This window comes from Camelus dromedarius, chromosome 17 (assembly GCF_036321535.1).
Source record: "Camelus dromedarius isolate mCamDro1 chromosome 17, mCamDro1.pat, whole genome shotgun sequence".
NCBI lineage: Eukaryota > Metazoa > Chordata > Mammalia > Artiodactyla > Camelidae > Camelus > Camelus dromedarius.
In genome coordinates this window covers 16,883,540-16,905,134 of record NC_087452.1, presented here as the reverse complement: position 1 = coordinate 16,905,134, position 21,595 = coordinate 16,883,540, and the positions used below count along the sequence as shown (strand labels likewise).

Sequence of the window (21,595 nt, the reverse complement as noted above, 5' to 3'; positions counted from 1 at the left end):
ACTGGAGAAGTCCTGACTCCCTGGTCCTGCAGGATTAAATGACAGGAGGAGGCACGAATGTGCCTGCCTCCTTCTCGGCACACCCTTCAGCTGCTGCCTGCTGAATCTCGTCCCCATCACGCTTCTCTCAGGCACTGACAACAGAGGTACATTTACTGCACCAATGAATTTATATGTGTGTGTATATATATATGTATATACGTATGTATGTATATATATCATCAGCACAATAAACATTATTAAATTCTCAGAAGAAAATCAAAGCACGAAGCTCGGCGCCAGGGCTGAATTCTAATGATGCTGAATGTCCGTGATTGCACTGGGACGGGATCTTAACAAGCCTTGATTTGAGCGTTGGCATCCGCCTCACAAATCACATGGGCCGCTCCTCCCGTAATAGGGCTGAATATTGATAAATGTCTCTACCCTGCGCAACAGGGAAGTGGGTTTCTATTGGCAATCTTTACCAAAGTGTGTTTCTTCCCTTCTCTACACTCAAGGGTTTACCCTGAATGATTTAATTATAATTTTCCTTGTGTAAGACAAATTAAAGAGGAGAGTAGGAGTGTCGTGCCAAGCACATTATTTATCTCCTTAACAGATTGCAGCTCACCAAACCCCAGAGCTGCTGCCGCAGCGGCTGCTCACAGGAGCCTGCAGAACGCGCGGGGGGCAGGGGTGGGGGGAGGGGCCCTCCGAATGGCATGGAACCCCGCAGCCCGGTCGAGATTACGAGATGTCTCACTACTTTTAAAAACAAACCCAAACTTTCACAATACCACGTTTGGCCAACAGATTTTCACATAGAACGCTACCAAATCCTTTCAGAAAGAATTCTTCAAGCTGTTAACCTAAGATACCACCCTAGGAGCATGGGGATGGGGGGGGGGGGAAGTAGGGTGCTGCATAGACATCAAGGGAGAACTTCCAAAGAGACATATTTCACCAATGCCCTGGGTGAGTCAGGGATGAAACTTCTCCAAGGGACTTCTGAGACAAATGACAACTCAGTGTGTTAAGTGAGAACATATTTTAACAGTGATAGCTTTTTTTAAAACTCATTTCCCACCATTAACACGGTAATATCACACATGTGATTTGAACATAAACCATCATAGGGTAAAACCACGTAAGTACTCATTGTAAGTCCTTACATACAAAGCTGGCTAACAAGTGAATTCTGAGTGATCAGCTCTGTAAGCTTCTATCTTTTGGAATCATCTTCCACCTAACATGTTCAGTTATCTTATTTGCTACATTCAATTAAAACATGCTGACTAGACTTTTTTTTTTTTTTTTTCAAATCCAGCTATGTCCAGGAAACTGCCAGGTAACAAACTGAGAGATCGAGATGAAGTAGCAGCATATAATTTCCTAGTTGCTGCACAATTGGAAAAGTCAGCCTGTTGTTACATCCAGATGAAGTCTCAGTGGAATCTAAATTCCTTTCTGATCCATATTCTCATGCTGGCAGGTAGCATAATGAAGATTAAGGCCAACACGTGTACAGACAAATAAGGACCACAAAAGGAGAAATCCAACAAACTTATTCTCCTGGAATCAGACTGTCTCTTAGATCCATTTACCTTCAAATGCACCTTAAGACATGAAAAGGGCTATTCTTCTCCTTCTTGCTTCACTGCTAATCTACCACCTGACTCCATGTATATAACCTTTGAGAAGGAGGCGGAGCACGGTGAATCTAAACAAGAAGCGGTTTCTGTGTCACAGAAGATCTGGGCAGGCTCCACAGTGGCCGACAAGATGACAACAAATACCTTAAGTGCATCAGTGGGCATTTTTCAGCCTCTGGCCTCCCACTCTGCCTATGGATAAAGACGTAATTCAATCCCTCGGCAGTAAATGGACAGCACCAGCCTCAGGACGCCGAAAGCAAATGCAGCAGGGGACGACGGCCTGGAACCCCTCCTCTGAGAGCTGTCTCAGGTCGAGTTTTGTTTTTGTTTTTTTTTAATTACAAAGACATTCTAAGAGATTATAAGGCAAGAGCTAAGAGTGGCCTCCAAACATACAAATCTACCCTCACTGGAAACAAAAGAAGCCACCTGTGGCCCAGTGGCTCCAAACTGACTCTTACCGTCCACCATACTGCTCTCCAAACTCTTCTAAACCAGTTAAGTTAAAAGCCTCTTTTAGCTCTTCTGTGTCTGTCACAGAAACTCCACACTGATTTGGCTAAAACATATGTAATCTCATGTCTGGAAACCTCTTATGGCTTTTACGTTTGACTGTGATACACACACAAACACACACAAAAATACAGAAAGTATTTTCTGTGATTATTAAGCTCTAAGTGGATAAAATGCTGCTGGCAGAAAGACGCGCAGCCGATTAAGTCGGTGGGCTTCTTAATGTTCAGTATTTCAAGACATATATGAAATGATCTGCGTAACTGCTTGAGTGAAAAATATAACTAAAAAAAATCTTTCAGAGTCACTTTTATTCAAAAACAAAACAAAGACTCTGTTTTTCCTGATGGAAATAACACTATCACATACTACCTTTAAGGTTTCTTTTCTTCTGCGTGTGGAAACTCTGCATATGAAATACACAGGAAACAGTTTAAAAATAGTAAAGTGAAAAAAGTTTTTAATTTTAGGAGCATTATATATATTTTCAACTTTGGGAAAGCACTGAACAGTAGTATTAATGCTTCTGGGTGCTAAGGTCTAGTAACACGGATTAACAGCTTCGTTTTCTTAGAACTGCCTGCTCACATGATGCATTCTGGATTTTTCAAACAACCTCAGCCTCCACTAACATAAAGTGAAGCTCAGGGCAACTTAAAAATATAAAGTCTCAACTTCCAAACAAGAATATGGAAGTTGAGTCAAGGCTACAAGACATCCCATGACCAGGAGAAAGCCCACTGTGTATGTTTGTGAGTGTCTACACGGACTCTGTCCACCTCTCCATCCTTCAAACCTTCACTGATGCTTTCCTTTAGGAAAAAAAAAAAAAAAGGCCAACTGCTTTGGGGACACAATGATGAAAAAGACGGGCTCCCTGCCTTCAAGGAGGGCAGGGCAGAGTAGTGCAAGTTCCATCTTTTCTCAAACCGTGATTCAAAACTGCGCACGGCAGACACCGCTCTGCCCTTAGAAGGCATTTCAAGCCAAGGAAATCAGCCTGTATGGAGCGAGCACTTGGCAGGAAGAGTAATGAGCCTGGAAGCCTGGAAATCCAACCCACCCAATGAGAAGCTAACAGCCTCTGCCTGGGTTCCCTCAGCTTAGGTTTGATGCACACAAGTGCGAATTCCATGTTGAAGAGGTGACAGTCATTAGATGCTTCACACCCAAGCCCTACTGAATACATTCTTGAGTAATTATGTGCACACTCAAGTCACATGGGTCTAATTAGGCATCGCTGAGATCCGGCGAGGCCAGGCCACCCGACCCCCAACGTGACAGACGGTTCTGGACACATCTCAGGCGCTGGTTCTTACCTTTCCCTTTTGGGAGTGTGGACTGAGAGCTGTCCATTGGTAGAGGCATGTGGGTTCATGATTAAGGAGGTCTTGGAAGGGGCAGAGGAAGAGACACATGTCGTGGTCAGATCCAAGCTGCTGTGATTGTTGCCCGTGGCTTCCTCGGGAGTATGAGCACTTGTCACTTCTTTCCAGAGCTGCTGCAGTTCTGCTGGAATCATGCCTGAAACAAACAAATTGGATAATTAAATCAATTAACAGCTAATTCCGTCCTCTTCAAACAGTAATTAAATCAAAGAGTCAGTAAACAAAGCCTAGTGTAAGGGGGGGTTTTATTGGTGCATGCAGCTTTTTTTCCCCTCCCCTCTCAACTAAGGCAAATACAGTAGTAACAGACGTGCCCTCCCCTTGAAGTGCCCTCATCACACATAAAAGATACTTGTGAAGGGGACTCAAAACACAGCTACTTTGCAAAGACAGTCTGCCTCCATGCAACCTGCTGTTTCTAGATCTTTGGGGGAAAAAAGTAGATAGATGTTATTGTATTTTTAGACACAAAGACGGGCTCAAAATAAATTTGTTCGACTGTACTATTATGACAACACGAACCACAAAATGAGTAATTTTTGTGCTTAAGTCTTAAATGATGACAAATAGCTTTGTTATTAAATACAGTTTTTATTAATCACTTTTCGACATAAATTATGAATTCATATCGTCTTCCTGAAATGCTTTTCAACTTTTAACAGTCAAATTGATTATACTATGATTATTTCATTAACACACCTATCTTCCTCATTAATTTCGGTTTCTAGTACCACATGCTTAATTGATGGATGTGTCTACTGAAAAACTGTATAACTTTTTCTACAAGTAACACTATTATTACTGTCATTTCTTAGATCCATGCTAATGAACCATTGCAGAATGAAACGAAAATGTGCAGGAAACTTGGAGCAATAAGGTTCTCTTGTTTTAAAAGGGGGCCAAAATGGACATGCGTCTCAAGGACGAAGCATCAGCCTGTTTTTTTTTTCCCCCAAGAAGAGATAAAATCAGTATGTCAATCTCACCGTTGCGGGCCTGCAGCCTTTATTCTGAACGGCATGCCTCTACAGCCCAGGATTTCCAAATCCTACCTCAAGGCATATTCTAGTGCGTACATGCACAGAAGAATATTTTGAATGGCAACTGACAACAGCCACCACCTAGTAGGACAACCTGGAAGAGATCAGAAATCCTGGCCATCACAAGGCGGTGCTGCATACGCACTGGACGTCTGGATCTCGGTCCATTGTTTCGATCAGCTGGGACGGAGCTATCCGAGAAAGCCTGCCATTTTCTGCCTGTGTAGCAGTAACCGAAACGGGCATGTTTCTTACCAAACCGAAGGTATTGAATTTAAAAAGGAGGCGGTGTGCATTATATTCATTTGAAACACATAATAAAAAAAAATGCCAAGGTCTAAATTTAATTTATTTTTGTCATTTAGAATACAATGGCTAGATAATCATCTCAATGTGATCAGCCAAACATCTTTACTTTGCTAAACTGTTAAAGATTTTAATTATGCTAGCATTGGAGAGCACTGGTCTAATGAGGCGATGGACTCCAGAGAATCCGAGTGGTTAAGAACTGTGAAATGAGTCTGATAGGATTTTTTTTATATTCACCGTGGATCGTTTGCATATCAAAGAGGAGTAAATTATTGCAGAGCAGACCAATAACCTTCCCCGCCTTTCTGAGAGGAGCGTTAACAAAAACAGTTGGTCTCTCCTAACGGTTCTCCACGAAAATGTTCAAATGCTCAAGTGTTTGCAATTAATATATATTATAAAGGAGGCTTCAAATGATCCATTAAGTGGTCAGATATTCTTAGAACGCATCCTCGACAGCCAAGTCGGTTTTCTCCTTCCTTCATAAAAATCAAATGCCAATTATATTTTGATGGATTTTGTCCCAAATGAGCATTTAGTTATTAGGCATATTCAATTATTACTTGTCCCCTGAAATTAAACCTTGGAGGCAAATTAAACAAAAGGAAAGGTCACTATACAATCCGGTGTCCGACTCTGCTGCATCTGGGCTATTATTTTCAAACACCTTGCGAAGTGACATGTGGGATGTGTTTGGAGCTCACAGGCCACCCCTGATGTCTGCGCACCAACAATTACCTGCAAAGACAGCCGACCCTCGGACCACTGTTTACTCAATTGAAACAACAGTGACTAGGCTTGTCTGTTGATGATAGCGTATTGATATAAGGCCACACAAGTCAACACCAAGTTTTGTTTTCTGGGGACGAAATGCACATGAAAAGAACAAGCCTCCTATTTTTCAACTCAAACTAATTGATTTCTGGGTCAGTTGTACAGGAGGCAGGAAGAAGGAAGAACACACCACGGTTTCTAACAACTGTGTTAACACTTTCCCTCCGAGGAAAGCAGAACTTTGAAGCTGTTTCAAAAGTAGGTTGTTTATCCAGCACATAAAGACAGAGAGGAATGTCCTGTTACACTTGTTACGCCGACAGAGCACATCAGCGTGACTCTCCTCCCCTGAGAGTCCAATGAGCTAGCAAGTCAATTTCACCATCCACAGGGGGAAATGGTAAATAAAATAGTAACTCACTGACTGACAACAAGGCATCCTTCAGGGTCAAACTTCAATGTGATAATTACGTTTAAGAACATTCTCATCAGACTTACAGAAAGGCAGTCAAATCGGTCTCTTCTGTCAACGTTACACCTTGTTAGTGATGTTAAACTGTTAGTTGAATGAATACTATCTACCCAAGGATGCTGTTATTTGACAACCAAGATCTTGTGACAGAATTAAGACAGAGAAAAGGTAAGCTAGTCACTCATCAGACTAAGTGGATATCAAATTTCCAGAAAGCAAGCATTTCATCTGAAATGGTGGATCAGAATAGTAAGAGCAGATTCAACCAATCCATTAACAGCTACACCAACAGGAATGTAGTTTTCTCCTATCTCTATTTACCTTGTAAAAATTAAAAAGCCAGAATGATATTAAATGTGTATTTCTATGTGGAATTACAGGTGCTGAGGAGGATGAGACGATTAGAGAGACCAGGAAAAAACAGACATGCTAATTATGTAACAGAGAGAGAAGGCCCTGCAATAGCCCTAAAAACATCAGAAAAGTCCCTCCGTTTCATAACCTAATACCTTCAGGGAACAACAAAAAAAAGAGCCTTCAAAACAGTACTCTCTGTCTCTTTCTTATGCTTTGATATTTACGTGCATGTTTAAGGCAACTTAGTCAAGACCATAAGCAGGTATATAAAAGAATCATGATGACTGTCTCCTGAAGTGGGCATTACCAGCATTTTTAACATGTAAACCCTGGGCCTTGCTATGTTTCTTTTTCCAGGACAACTGGCCCCTTCATTATAAAAGAAAATGCAGACACAGGTTTAAAAAATGTATGTTGCAGGGACAGTTGACAGATTACCGTTCATGGAACTCAATTTTACAACCCCAGGTATCACTGGCTCAAAGACAAACAGAGTTGATCAACCTTTTTTTGTCCTTGTACACCCATACCCAGGTGACCATGTTCAAGCAAGCAGAAAGTTGATTTAAACCTCATAATGACATCAGTTTTAAGCTATCATCTCTCTGATAAAAAAAAATTGTGCTCTGGTCCAACATGACTGAATTCTCTAGCCTCTTTGGGTGGGAGGTGGGGGAGGCAAAAGCAACCTCCCGATTACAAGAAAGACGGCAGCGACACCGGTGGTTCACTTCACTGGAAGAAGCTGACTCCAGAAATGTTTACATTTGCGTTTATGCATCTTGGGCACATGTAAGGAACCCCCTTAGACCGTAAATATGCGTCTTCTTAATGTTGCGGGGGCGAATAGTTAGAGCAGACTGCTAACCATATCAATCAATGCCATGACTAGTGAATTACCTACCGGTGTCTCTGATATGTTACAGCAGAGATTACACTTCATGCATCACCACATTCATTTCTTTCACATTACACATGAGCTTGTCTTGTCACTGCCCAATTGCCCTCTTTTGGACAGCTTAACTGATGTACTATAACAATGAACCTTAGTGAGCAAACGTAATAGTACAGGAGCGGTGGGAAAAGATGAGCGAGGTGGAAGCCCAGTCCGGTGGGTGTGTCAGCACAGCCAGCAATGTTTCCAACAATAAACCCAAAGGTGTAGTTAATGCACGGTGTAACATTTTTGCCAGCACAAAAATGCACTAGCCCATGTGTCCTTTCTTCCCCCCTTGGCACTGCTCAGTTACCAGACCTTCTATTTCGACAGCAGTGGAGCTGCTGATTGTATAGCTCACGGACGAACGGTAATGGCAGAAGAGGCGGGGAGGGGCAAGAGGGAAGCTAGAGGAGGAAAAAGCCCTGGGTCTCAACATTAAAAACATAAACAAAAATCAGAAAACCCCAGAAGGGACAGAAGTTGGGTGTGGTGGACCCAAGAGAGTCAAGATTTAATGGTGACATGCCTCGCTGGCTCCACTTGATATCAAAAGTTACTGAACACATGAGCATGCCTTAAGCATCATGAGGGGACAAGAAGGTTCCACATTCTGAACCCTCTTCGGAAGGCAGCTGGATCCAAGACACCAAAGGCTTCAGTTACCAGCCCTGAAGGCATATATACACGTATGTCCAAGTCCACTTGAGAAGGCAAATGAAATCTACCATACCATGTGTGGGGTGGGGGAACTGCATTTCAAAACACGGCACGACTCTTTTTTTCTCTCCTTCTTTCCTTTCCTTCTTTCTGGCTCTGAATAATCCATTTGTGTAGCGTAGTACACAAGTGAAAGTTAGAGCTGCTAAAAACAGCTAGAGTACTCACTTGTTTCTGCTGTCCCACACACCCACTGGAAGAACATGTCAATGGCTTTTCAAAAGAAATTTTAAAATCCATGATATCTTGCTCCTTTTCAGGGAACTAGATTTTGAAAAAGAGCCAGAGGTGGACGTGCTACCTGCTCTGATGGGCGTAGAACTAACTTGCTCAAAAGCCAATAGCCAGAGGAATGCAAAAAAAAAGAGAAAAGAGAAAACGTGACAAGTAACAACTTTGGTTTCTGTCACAGAAAGAGATTTATCTTAATCATTTACAGAAAAATAAACTCAACTTTCTCCCTAGATATTAAAAAGTGCCATTTCTAAAGCATTACTAAGATTTAGAACAGAACAAGTTATGTGATGCAAAAACACATGCAAAAACACATTAAAATGACTTAACAAAAAGCCTTCAAGAAAACGCATCTGTGATACCAAACTGAAAACGCAAGACGATCACACGAGGATGTTCAGTCAGAGCAGCACCTTCTCTTATTCAACGAACAGGCAACAATTCTGACACTGCTAAGCCTTCAGACCACCCTACGCCTGCGTTTTGGCGTCAAGGGGCACTCCAGCTTCCGTAAAGGTCCATCATTCTTACCTCATCCAGCTTTCTTCTCTAAGTTGGTAGCTGCCTGTTTTAAATGGACCATCTCCTTAACGATGAGCTGGGACGAGACATCCCACCACCTCTGCCCCCAGAGTCTCAAGACAGCGGCACCTCCTGGATCATCAAGGCTTACCTTGAGTGAGGGGTTGGAGGGGAAGGGCAGGCTGCCCCGGCTGAATTGTCAGGAGGCCTTGGCGCTGCAAAGACAGGAGGTGTTGCTGCTGTAACTGCTGCATCTGTAAAAGCTGCTGCTGAAAAGCCAGCTGCTGGGTAGCCACCTGCTGCTGCTGTAAGAAATCAGGAAGAAAAAAATGAGATGGCTACCGCCCGAGGAAGGTTAAAATGGACGTTTCCGGACACACCGTCATCGTCCAGTACTGGGAACGGTCACCAGGGTCTCGTGGAGGCTCAGCGTCCAGGCTGGCTTAAAAGGGACAGAACACCTCACCTCCGAAGACAAGCTGTGTGACCTTCCTGCTCCCTGCTCCCGCAGAAAAATCACCAGTCAAGTCAGTTTTTCCTACTCTTTGAAAGGCCTGAGTTTTGGGGATGTGAACTCCTAACCTTGGAAAGTTTGAATTGTCCACACTAGCAGGAAGGCTGGACCACTCCAGGCCTGCAAGGATTTGAACCCTGAACCTTTGAGGTGTGGAAGAACAAGGTGTCCTTGTCCCTGCCTGGATGGGGAGAGAAGCTTTTAACTACCCTGTTTATCACTTCTGACATAAATAAATGAGAAAAAATCAGACCTTTGAAGAAGAAAAACTTCATCTAATATTGTTAATTAGCCATGACAAACGATGAAATAACATTGTAAATCTTTCATAGAAACAGCCACTAGATTTTAATTACACACATTCATAATTTAGCAAACAACATCGTGCTCGACTGTGGGTGTGGAATATGAAGGACACTTGAAGCTTCAGATGCCTGAACTTGGCTTGAGTTTCAGATACCCTGAGGTCTGCTGGCTGGTCCTGCCTCCCCGCCCGCTTTGTTCTTGCAAAGACGGGGCTTTGCGATATGATAAATATCTCTCTGCTGATTGGACAATGACAGGAGGAAAACTTTTGTTGTGTAAAACATCAATACATCATTCCTGTGTTTAGCAGGCCTTGCTCCAGCCAAAAAAATTAATGTAGATTTCCTCAGTAATTATCTGAGTGATAGAAAGATAATACAGTGCAGTATTACAATAAATAGAAGGAAATTATCTAATATCCTTAATCTACTAGGAATCAAATCGAGGTGGAGGTCTTAGCCACGTTATGGCTAACAATTATGAAAGGAAAATTAACCCTTCTTTGGGAAGAGAGGGCTGGAACCAGGGGAAAAAAGAGAAACAAACACGACCCTTTCAGAGCTTCTCATAACTACACTTTACCAACAACTGCATTCACTTAACCTAACATGTGACCTTGATCTGATACATCCCATAAAATGGTATATATATCAAGACCTTCTGACGCAAAGTTCAAAGGAAGAGAAAAATGGTGGTTTCCTTTCGGTCTCCATGTAGTTTATTTTACAGCAAAAACCATCATTCTCATATTAGCAACCAATTTCAGACTTACTACCGTGCCACTGAGAAAGTTAATTGAGTTTCACTCCAAAAAACAAATTCTATACCACTAACAACAAAAATTTAAATAAATTTAAATGAAAAGCCCATGTTTTCATTTTAAGAACAGCATGCATAAAATGATCCAATTGTGTTCACCCCTTCCCAAGTTATCACATTAATGTAAAACCCAATGATACTGATACTCATGTCAAAATGATTTTTTCACTTCTTCAACAGACAGTAACTCAGGACATTTAAAGAAGGGGGAGGGGAAGGAAGAGGAAAAACACAACACGGATACAATAAAAGATCAGGGAATTAGCTGTTCTTGAAGTAGAAAAGCATGAAGGTGGGGTGCTGGAGTTTGGGGAGGGTGTTTCCTGTCTTACTGTAAGTGAAATGTTTAGAGATTCTGTATTTATATGAAAAGACTGATGGCTGTTCTACTGTCCCCGTGGCTATCCCTAGGAAAAGCTCCTGAGAGCTGTCCACGTTTGCAAAGCCAGGATATAAAAGTATACAAGGCCCATTGTCCAAAGAAAGAATTTAAAAGCAACACTGGTTGCCAAACTGTGCTCCCCACCCAGTTACCAAACACAGGATACGAGCCCGTTTGTTTACTTCTCACAATTGAATGCATACAAAAAAGGTCTCCTTGCAGTCCCCTGGACAGGTCAGTAGTCAGTGCTAAAATGCTAAAATGCCCTGATAAACCTGGTATTTCGGATCCCCTCCCTGGAGCTGCAGTCAAAGGTCTGTTTTCCTTTCTTTGGCTCCTCCCTACTGCCTAACATAAACTGTCATAACTGCCCAGGACAAACGGCCCTTTTAAAACAATCAACTTAGCCTACCTCACAGGCACAGGGTGGGATATGTGTGTGTGTGTGTGTGTGTGTGTGTGTGTGCGTGTGCGCACGCGAGCCTGTGCCTGGACTTAAAATTAATTCTGCCTTCTGGTTTCCACACCCGTTCTGTCAAATATTAATGAGCCATCACTTAAATACTCGCTGTACAGGGTTACAGAGTATCTATCTCTCAAGGAAGTTCTTCAGTCTAAACTCAACATGGAGCTGAACTTTCTCAAGGAAACATCTCTGGGCAACCTGAGGGGAAAAAAAGACTGAAGTATATTGTTATAGCCAAGGATCAGGGGTCTTAGCGCAGAGGTAACACCCCCCCCCCCAAAAAAAGAAGGAGCGGTAGGGTGGGTAATTCAAAATTATGAGCCACTAATGCCTAGGGGATTCGGTAAATTAATATATTTGTTCCATTTGTCAACATTTAAGTTCAAACCCTGTTAAAATCATAGCCGCCAGTCCAGATCATGAAATTACTACCATGTAAATCTATTTCACTGTTGTACAAAAGGACCACTACCTGCATGGTAATTTCAGCAGACTCCCTCCTCACCTTAGGAACATAAGGATCTCCTAATCATGGAGACAACAGGTCCTGGCCACATTCAGGGGCAGAGACCAGTGAAATCTAAGGAGACCTGCCCGCGGGTCTGGGTCTGCCCAGCCCTCAGGATGTGCAGGCAACATCTCCTGTATTACCTCTGCCCTGGAAATGGCTAGCGAAGCATGACCACAACAAACCCAGTGTCCTGGAGGTGCTAAACGCTACTGTGATGTAACCACAACCTTCCCCTCGTTCAGACACAAAGCATTCTCTTTTTCTCCTCCACATTCCCTTCCCAAATTCTGACACCATCACCGTCTTCCGGCGCCTGAGATGCCCCCTTTCTGACAGCAGCAATTTGGGAGAGTTAACTTTTATCCTTCCTTCTGCTGTGTAACTTTCGCCTTCGTGTTTCTTGATCTGCCCTCGGCGCTCATCTGAATTTTCATGTTTTCCCAGCATGCAGACGTGCATTCCAAACTATGTCTAACAGACCAAATAAGAGGTTAATCAGAAGTGGCAACAGAAAGGAAAAACACAATCCCTGGTAACTGATAAGAATGACAGTGCGGCCCTTTTTTGTTTGTCTTCAAATATAGAGTTAAAGATCTTTAAAAAACTAAATTTCGAGGCCTTTGAAAAGAAAGCAGCACAAAATAACAACAGGGGGTTATTGCCTGTGAGCCACAGGGGAGAAACTCCATAATTCTTATTCTCCCTTTTGAAGGCTGTTAGAAATCTGATTCAAAAAAGCAACAGCAGAAGGGGAAATCTCTTGAGGCTGTAACCATTTCCTGTGATCATGCATAATGTGCTTCAAAAGTGGGTTTTTACCAATTCTGTTGATCAATTGCACCTCCTTCATATCCCTTCTTTTTTCTGCTGTGTTTACATCTGATGTGACTCAGTGACAAGCACTGTCTGAGACTGTGAAACAGGCCTGTCATGTTGATTTATGGGCGCATCAAACCACAACTTGTCCAAACTGAGGCTCGCAGTTCATTAATTAGAGAGTTGTGACTTTGAAGTCAGCTTTCAGACTGTGGTTTTTAACATTTGGCTTAATTTATATGCTCTTGAATGTGGATCTCTAAGGAAAAAACTGAAATTCCCTTCTTGTCTTTGAACTTCTTTTGACCGCACAATAATCATTTCTTTGTCCAGAGTGATGCCTGCAATCCCAGAGTCATTAACGCGCATTGAACTGCCACTGATGAGTAAGCCCTACTGAATTAGAAAAACAGCCAGCAAAACAAAGCTGAGAGCCTTCTGCACAGTGATATCTCACAATTACATGCCTTCCCTCCCTGTGCCATTTCCATTTTAATTACTGTTAGTCCTTTAGATTTACATTTTAGACACTTTTTAATCTGGTCCCTTTTTTATTATAGCAGCACCGGGTAGCGCACCACCGGACTTAAGGTTGTGTCAGCATTTTCATTAAAACACCTCCTCCCCTCCTCCCCTTCACCCTAAAACTGCCCCTACTCTGCAGGGGTTTAAATCCAGGCTGCTAAACAGGACTCCAGGGTGAAAACTTGGCAGGGCCTGGAAAAATGTACCCAATTTGTGCGGAGGGAGGAGCCGGCAAAGTGAGAATGTCTGGGTCATCCCTAGGGTGGAGGACGAGCGCTTCCCGGCCTCCGCTTGTGCGAGGGACAGGGATGGGGACCAGCGTCACGGGCTAGGACGCCTTCTAAGAAAGCAAGTGGTTGCCTGCTTTGGGGCAGTGGGGCAGCTGTTAAGTGGGACGGTGAGCTGTTTATCAAACTATAAATTGTCATTCCAAGGAGAACACTCAAATGGAAAGAATTCCAGTCCACCGTGAAAACACGAGGAGGTAAGTTCCATCGGATAACTTTGGAATGGATAGAAAGATGTCACGATAACGCATACGTGTGCAGAGGTATACCCCCATCTCCTTGAACGTCACCCACATGGAACGGCACAGAAGGTACAGAGAAACCCTCCCGGGGAAGGCCTGCCCATTTACAGAGGGAATAGAGTCACCTAACTGGGCGGGGGGACATGCAATCAGCATGTACACCTACAAAGTACTGCGCTACACGGTTTCTTCTCAAGACACACATGATCCAAGCCTGCCTTTAGCATTTGTGATATGTGCAACTTGCAGGAAGAAGTTCAACAGAGACGGGGGGGTGTTCTGAATCTTGCTCTAAGTTTTTTGGTAAAAGATTATTCTTCCAAATGAACAAGCCATCACTGCACACCCAAGTTCTCTGAGTTGGAGGGGGAAGAAAAAAGAAAATCAATCATGCACCGAAGTGGAATTTTTACTGGGAGCACCTCACCTCCCCGAGGTAGATCTTGGCCCTCAGTGGTACAAGTTTGCAAAAGGAGCCCTAAAGGGTCTGTCCACGATCCCTTTGCTCGGGGCTGACACGAGGTACACCTGCAGGGTGGGTTATAAAATATGTGGCAGTCGGCAAATGGAACCCAGAAAAATCTAAAAGAAAACAGGACAATAACTCTTGGTCTGAAAGCTGAGAAGCGATAGAGTCAGCTCAGTTGTGCAATCATTTAAAAAATGACTGACAGTTTAATAGCCACTAGATAGTCCTCTGGGATCTGCGGTTTGAAAGTAAAATATGTATTGTCGGTACCTCTTTAGGCTGTTTTCCAGCATGTTGTTGTTGTAAAAGTTGAAGCTGCAACTGTTCCTGTTGTTTTTTATAAAACTCTTGAAGCTGCTGCTACAAAGGAAAGAGAAGACGGTAAGTGACAGAGGGTAGCGTCAAGCCACTGTCCCTTTCGGTGCCGTACACAAACTGGGATTTGAAAAACAGCATCCTTTTATCTGCAACGGCCTGACCTTTAGCTTGAGACTCGACAATAAATTTCAGCACATGCTGACTATTCTTGGCATTATTGTTTGAAAAGTAATCTCCAAAATGAACTGATGAAAAACATACCATTTTCTACACAAACTAATTAAAATAAGGCAAGGAATGACCTTTGATTGTACAACAAAGACAGAATGCCCTGGCTGGGGGAGTCTGGTGAACCATGTGCCTCCTTTCTAAGTGATGGGGATGGGCGGCGCTGGGGGTCGGTTCAGTGTGTGGGACTGCCATGCGGGTGGCTCCCTCTGCGTCCCGGACCGCATCCCAGCAGCTCCCATTACTGTGGCACTGAATCTCCTCTGTTCGATGCAGGTGCCCATGAGGTCAGACTAGGAGGTGCCCACGGCCCAAGGGCAGCGGGAAGGTCATTTCAGCACTGGCATCCGTGAAAGGGGCAAAATCAACTCCACACCTTACAGTTAACCGACTCCGAGATGCTACTTGATGTTTAAAAGAAAAATTCCGTAAGCTGCTGAGTTGAGATGGGGACTTCAAGAGCTGTCACATTTAAACCTGCTCCCGACGTGCTCCCCGTTTTGCTTTGATTCACACCATTTAGAAGCCTCTGGGCTTACCAAATAAAAGAGCGTAAAGCCCCCTCTAAAGCCTAAAAGATCTTATTTCTACCAAGTCCAATTACAGCCCTAATCTCAGTCCATCGGGTCCTCTCCAGGCCCAAACCCTCGTTGCTCTGGGCCGAGGGTGTCTTCTTCCAGGGATGCAAATGCAACTGATTGTGCTGGGACGGACGCCCTCTGCTTACTCCTCAGTGGGCAAAGGAGCTGCTCCACTGAGGGGACTTCGGAATGAAGCGATGGGCCCCGGGGGTCATGGGATGCTGGGGAGGAGGAAGGACCATTACCTGTTGAAGCATGAGGGCCTGCTGCTGCTGGAGGAGAACCTGGAGCTGCTGAGGGCTCAGCACTTGTTGCTGGAGGATCTGCTGCATTTGCTGGGGAGTGATAACTTGAGGTGTCATCATAGCCACTGACACGGGAACCTGGAACGTTAATGAAGGATAAATGGGAAGCCAGGAAACCACACGCACACAGCCCTCAGCCTTCCAGGCACAGGGGCAGACCGTCATCAGCCTGCCTCAAGGACTGACCAGTTTCCCACACATGGTGCATCTCTCCAGAGGGGGATGCAGCCAACACCCCCTATTTAACTGATCATGCTGTTTATTTTAAATAAAGAAAAAATAGAAGAAAACCTTGCAGCCACGTGTTCCCAATAGTTTTGCAAGCGGACAAGGCGTAATGGGTTAATAAATGCTACCTGGAGTAGGTTAGAACAATCTCAGTTTCTAATTTAGAATGAGTCTTTGGTCACAACGAGATGTAGGAAGTTAATGCAAACTTGAATTTCATTTTCCAGGGAAGTAGGCAAATGGGAACCAGAATTTTTGCGGCTGGAGCTAATACCATCCACTTCCTCTGAACAGGGATTTGAACAACAATGAAGGAATGCTCAGTCCTGTGGGCAACTGAACCTTGGATGCACCTTCTGAACTTAAAACAAAGCCCCTTCCTCTGATGCCTTTTACCCTTCCTTATTCACCCAGCACACAGATGTCTCAATTCTTTCGCATTATGTGCGATACCATTAAAAGCCGCTTTCCATGACATTTCAGTGACAAACAGCTACAGTGATGAACTTGATAGCTTTTCATATTTGCAACTGTTAACACGTTTCTGCACGGGCATCTCTGCAAGGAACCTGCACACTGTATCTGAAAGGATGATGTCTTGTTCAGATAAAACACTGACATTAAAATGACAGGCTGTCTTGGCCAAGGTTACACAAATTGTATTCAAGCGGATACCTAATGACAATGCTATGAATTCTGCAAGCTTTCTAGAATGTAATTTAGCTATTCAAAATAATCACTGCACTTGTGTTTAATTTGCAGACTACATGAGAACCATTTTGTCAGTCCCCGTAACAGAAGAAGACTATTTCATGAAAAATTACCCCCCCAAATAAAAAGATAAGGAAAGAAAAAAAAAAAACAATGAAAGAAAAGACAAAACCTGTATGTCTTCTAACAGTAATACTTAAGCATCTTACTTTTCTTTGGTTTCTAATCAAACATGTGACAGCAAGAAGCTGGAAGCAGTAAAGGATATACTTTGTTAAAAAGGATCTGCTGTCATCTCATGTATTACAATAAAAGGTAATAACATGTTTTGCACTTTGCCTGTGTGCCACTTAAAAAAAAAAAATCCGGCAGACAATAGCTGATCAGAAGATAAAAGAATTAAAAAATCTTTCAGGGGAGCAGTAAGCAAAAGGGAGAAATGCAGTATTAATTTTATGTAACATAATGTCTTAATATGCAGTTTATCTTGACTTTTTCACATGATTTGTCCTGTCATTTGCATAGCGAGCTCTCATTCCTAATTTCACAGTCATTATGCACTGATGTCCCGATTTCTCAGCATCACTAATTTTGATGAACTAAAAATGGTTCCTGAAGGTCAGATTCATGTACAGTGAACATCCCCCACTGTTGTTGTGGGCATGTTCTGTGTGGGAGGATGTTTATGCGCAAGTTTCGCGTTGTTTGGAAAACACCAGCTAGAACGGTTGAAAATTTTCATTAACCCAACTCTGGAAGGTCAACAACGGAATTCTTCCCACTGCAGTGGCCTTTTAAGTGTAGATGTAGATACACTGTAATTTAAAACAGATGGGCATGTCTGAGTATTTTTATATGCAAAAAGGGACAGATGTATATGAATGGATAAATTATCCTTTTAAAAAGATATCTCGCAGCACAAAATATCACCAATGACTGGAACAGTGAACTTGCGTTTAGTCTAGGACAAACACCAAGAAGACATTAGCAAAACATCTCACCATCTATAACTTAATTCCAATTAGTCTACCTTGCCTTTGAACAGAAGAAACTCTTTGAATCTGTCAATATGTAGTGGGTGCCAATCACTATCTTCTGAGCTGCTAAAGCCAACATATCACAATAGAAGTTTACTTTTCCTTGAGAGTTGCATCACCATACAGGGAGGTTTGATTAAGCAAACAAAAGAACCATGTTTAAGGATTCTTTTTTCCTCTGCGTTTCTTGGATGATGTACAATATAAATATTCTTGAGCCAAATTTCTGAGGGTGATGAACAGGAAAACAGACAGGAACAGGGTGGTGTAAGATCTAAGCTGGTGATGAACGTGAAATTAACAGTGTTATAACAGAAGCCATCACAGAAACAATCTCTTGGTCATATTTTTTTAAAGAACTATGGAAAGGTTAGGCTAGAAAGGGGCACCGGCGAACCTTTGGTGGGGGAGGGGGATGGAAATGTCATCTATCTTGAGGGGGTAGGGGTGATCAAAGAGATGGATACAATTGCCCAAATCCTTCCAACTGTATGCTTAAAATGAGTACGTTTTATCATATGTAAATTATGCTTCAATGAAATAGATTTAAAAAGTTAAAAAAAGGACTGACATACACAGATAATTTTTAAACCCTTACATACAGCCAACAGTTTAAATCTCCTCTTCCCATAGTTATTTATTCAGTTTTTTTGGTAGTCACGTTACAGAACAGTAAAATGAACTTGAGTCTCCCCTTCTCTCTCCCTTTGGACATCTGGATGGAGGTGCTGATGAGTAATAAAACGCTTAAAGTAGGCAGAGCCAAAGGAGGGAAAGGAGCAAGAAGTCAGAGTAACCCTCCAGCCCAGTGCCCTGTCTCCGAATGATCAGAAGTGGGCTATTATATCCTGACAGCCTCAGCTTTGCTTTTACTATCTGAAACCACGTTTTCACACCGGTTAGCTCTGAGACTCCAAAGTGGCCTCGAGCTTAATTTATAAACGCAATAAAACTGAAGATTTCCCCAAAGTTTCTGCTCCAACATGTCATGAAAGTCGGTTATGGAAAGCTTTAACAAACAGATCCAAATGGACCAGAAACCACGGTGGGGTAGAAAAGGGGAAGGAAAAAAAAAAAAAATCTGAGCACAGTGTAAGGCTTTAAACAGTTAAAAATTATAGCCTACATATCCACTCCCTTAGCTCTCAACGTCCAACTTTTTCATGGAGCTAGTCCCTACTAATACCAGGAATCAAAGGGCACGCAGCACCAGCAAGAGGCTATTACAGCCCACACTTTATTGCCCATTTCTATTGAGGTCATTAGCGGCAAGAGTGATTGTACTGGTCTTAACCTATTGATCACTGTAACTACTATCATTTAATCCTGTGTTGAATGTCTGGAAAGCCGCTAAAGGCACACAAGAGAGAGTGCTTCAGCATTGAGAAATATGGCCAGAGCTTAGAAATTACACTTTGATTCATAAAATCCAGCCAGTGGTTTAAATCAATAGTATTTAAAACAGTCATGTGAGTTTTTAACTACGGCGCTCTAATATTTATGAGCCCCTCTTTCAGAGTATTTAGTGAAAACTAACCCCCTCTGTGCCCCACCCCACCGCCCCGATTCTATGCCATCCACTTTACCCTCCTTGAGACAAAAACATAAATTTCTGATGTTTTTGGGTGCTTCAGGGCTCAGGCCTTAACTGGAAGTTCAAGCTAATTCTTCATTCGTTTCTCAAATGACAATTTAAATACAATGCAAAAAAAAATTATATCCCCAATACTGTAACTACCTTAACTGTTTGAGTAGAGAGAAACGAGTATGTTTTATGAGTTAACAATGAATCATAGAAGGCAATTTATGAAGAACTAGAATGATTCTGTCTAGCTGCCTTCAGGGATCAGAAATTCAAATTAAACTTCTGGCAGACATTTAAAGAATGCTAGCATACAAAACTGAATTTAAACACACACACACACACACACAGTTAACACTCTTTAGTTGAGTTTCAAGAGGAAATCATGAATTAAAAAAAAAAAAGTGCATGATACACTGTTGACTGATGGCACTGGGTGCGGCCCTCCCCAGGTGCACACAAACCTGGGAGCATGCAGCCCTGCAGCTGCGCCTGGACCATCAGAGCGCGGCCAGTACGGGCCTGCTGCTGCCTTCACACCAGCGACTGGGATGTCCTCAGTACCAACAAGTGCTGGGAAGAGCCTATTGACTGCCGTGTGAATCCGGCCTGATACAGCTTCCCTGCACTTCCAAATGACTTTATAGCATCTGAATGCTAGGAGAGTATTCAAGTGATATGCCTTATTTCTCTCCATCTCCAACAGGGAGAGGTGGGTGAAGGGAAGGAGGGAAAAAAACAATCTAAAGAGCAAACAAACAAATAAAAACACCCATAGAAACAATACTTATTTCTAATCTAGGAGACAATTGGAGGAATTGGGTGGGAGGGGAGATGACACAATATAAATACTGAAAATAACACGTTATCATCTTTTTCTTTCTCTTTAGTTTATACTCATGTTAACTACGAGTCAATACTGCCCAGTGTAAATACACATAAGTTTTGTGCATCTGAGCATCTTTCTCAGAGTTGCTGTGTGTACAAATAACACAAATGAGAAGATAAGAATTTTTTTTAAATATTGTTTTAAATACTGTCTGGATTAATAATTTAGAAACTATTTTTAATCTCTGGCTATTCACCTGGTGTGGGTCCCAAGAGACTCAAGTTCCTTCTAGACTTAGGCTGGGTGTGGATGATAACTGACCAGGTTAGGCAGTTTACTTGGTTCATCAAATAAGAGCAAACAAATTAAATTAGAATGCTCCAGAACTTCAAAACAAGATCAAACAAAATGGCTCCACACACACACACAAAACAAAAACAAAAAACTGTGTCAAATGTGATATGATCATATAGAAGCTAGCCTGTGTAAAAGTCAATGAACACCAAACGGCGCACCCCCCCATGAAAGGCAACAGTTTTCAAAATTAATAGCCCAATGGATTCAACTGATACATCGGCAAACAAAAAAGTTAGGAAGCTTCTATCTATTTTCCATGATATTTAGAAAGAAGAAGGGGGGAAAAACACACAAAAAACAAAAGCCACAGATACCATGCAAGGTAGCTGCATCGCAGAGGAAAGAAAAAAAACATTTCTGACATAATATTTCAGTCTTCAAACTTTTTTTTTTAAAAAGCATGTTATTCATGTGGAAAGTATAATTCTGTTTCATTATGGAATTCTGCTTTTTGTATAACTCTTTTAGACTTAGCTATTTTGCCACAATACTGTACGAAGCATTAAGGCAGGTAATGGTTATTATATTAATGCAAAATCATCTAAGTAGTCAGTCATTAGCATAACTGTTCTCTCAGTAACAATACAACCACCTATTAAAATTTTAGGGGAAAAAAAGACCTCTTTAAAATGCAATTAGCATTTCATTTTTTATCATTTTGTTTATTACATTCTATCAAGAAAGGCTATCTTTCTTTCAGGAAGAATTGTATGGCCAAGACTTGCCTGCCAATCAGGAGTTACTTCAGGTTACCCAGCCTAATAGGCAACCTCCAGCAAAGCTCCCCGAGCTCTCCTTTTGTTTTAAAAATGTAAAAAGTGGCACAAATTCCTGTTTGTTTACAGCACAGGCATTAGTGGAACCTCCACTGCTCCCCTCTCACATTTCCCCATGCAGACAAGGTTACTCCACTAAGTGCCAGTGTAATTGTTTGAGCTCTAATAAATATCAGCTTCATTTGCATAAAAATGTAAAGTTTACATAAATTAAATCGTTTCTCCCATTAGCGATTGTTAAATACAGGAAACAATGGAAGCTACACATGAAAATAATCATCCAACAAGCACTGATCTTTTCAACCTAGCAACTATTATTATTATTATTAAAATTAAAAAAAAATGCCTCCTCTTTCCTCCCTTAATCTCTCTCTCGGAGGAGGGATGGAAAATAATTTAGTGC

General features: G+C 42.2%; 1 protein-coding gene across 13 annotated transcripts in view; it reads right to left on the bottom strand.

Annotated features, from left to right (window-relative positions):
• FOXP1 (forkhead box P1) overlaps positions 1–21,595 on the bottom strand; it is a 549,781-nt gene that overhangs the window by 78,166 nt on the left and 450,020 nt on the right. For 11 of the 13 annotated variants that reach the window (XM_031471119.2, XM_064496312.1, XM_031471116.2 and 8 more), the window contains 4 exons: positions 15,613–15,750; positions 14,511–14,600; positions 9,055–9,208; positions 3,470–3,674 (listed from right to left, as the gene is read on the bottom strand). In XM_031471119.2, coding sequence (XP_031326979.1) covers positions 3,470–3,674; positions 9,055–9,208; positions 14,511–14,600; positions 15,613–15,750 — 587 coding nt within the window. The remainder of the gene's footprint in view (positions 1–3,469; positions 3,675–9,054; positions 9,209–14,510; positions 14,601–15,612; positions 15,751–21,595) is intronic. The other 2 variants (XM_031471114.2, XM_031471111.2) reach the window with 1 other exon arrangement.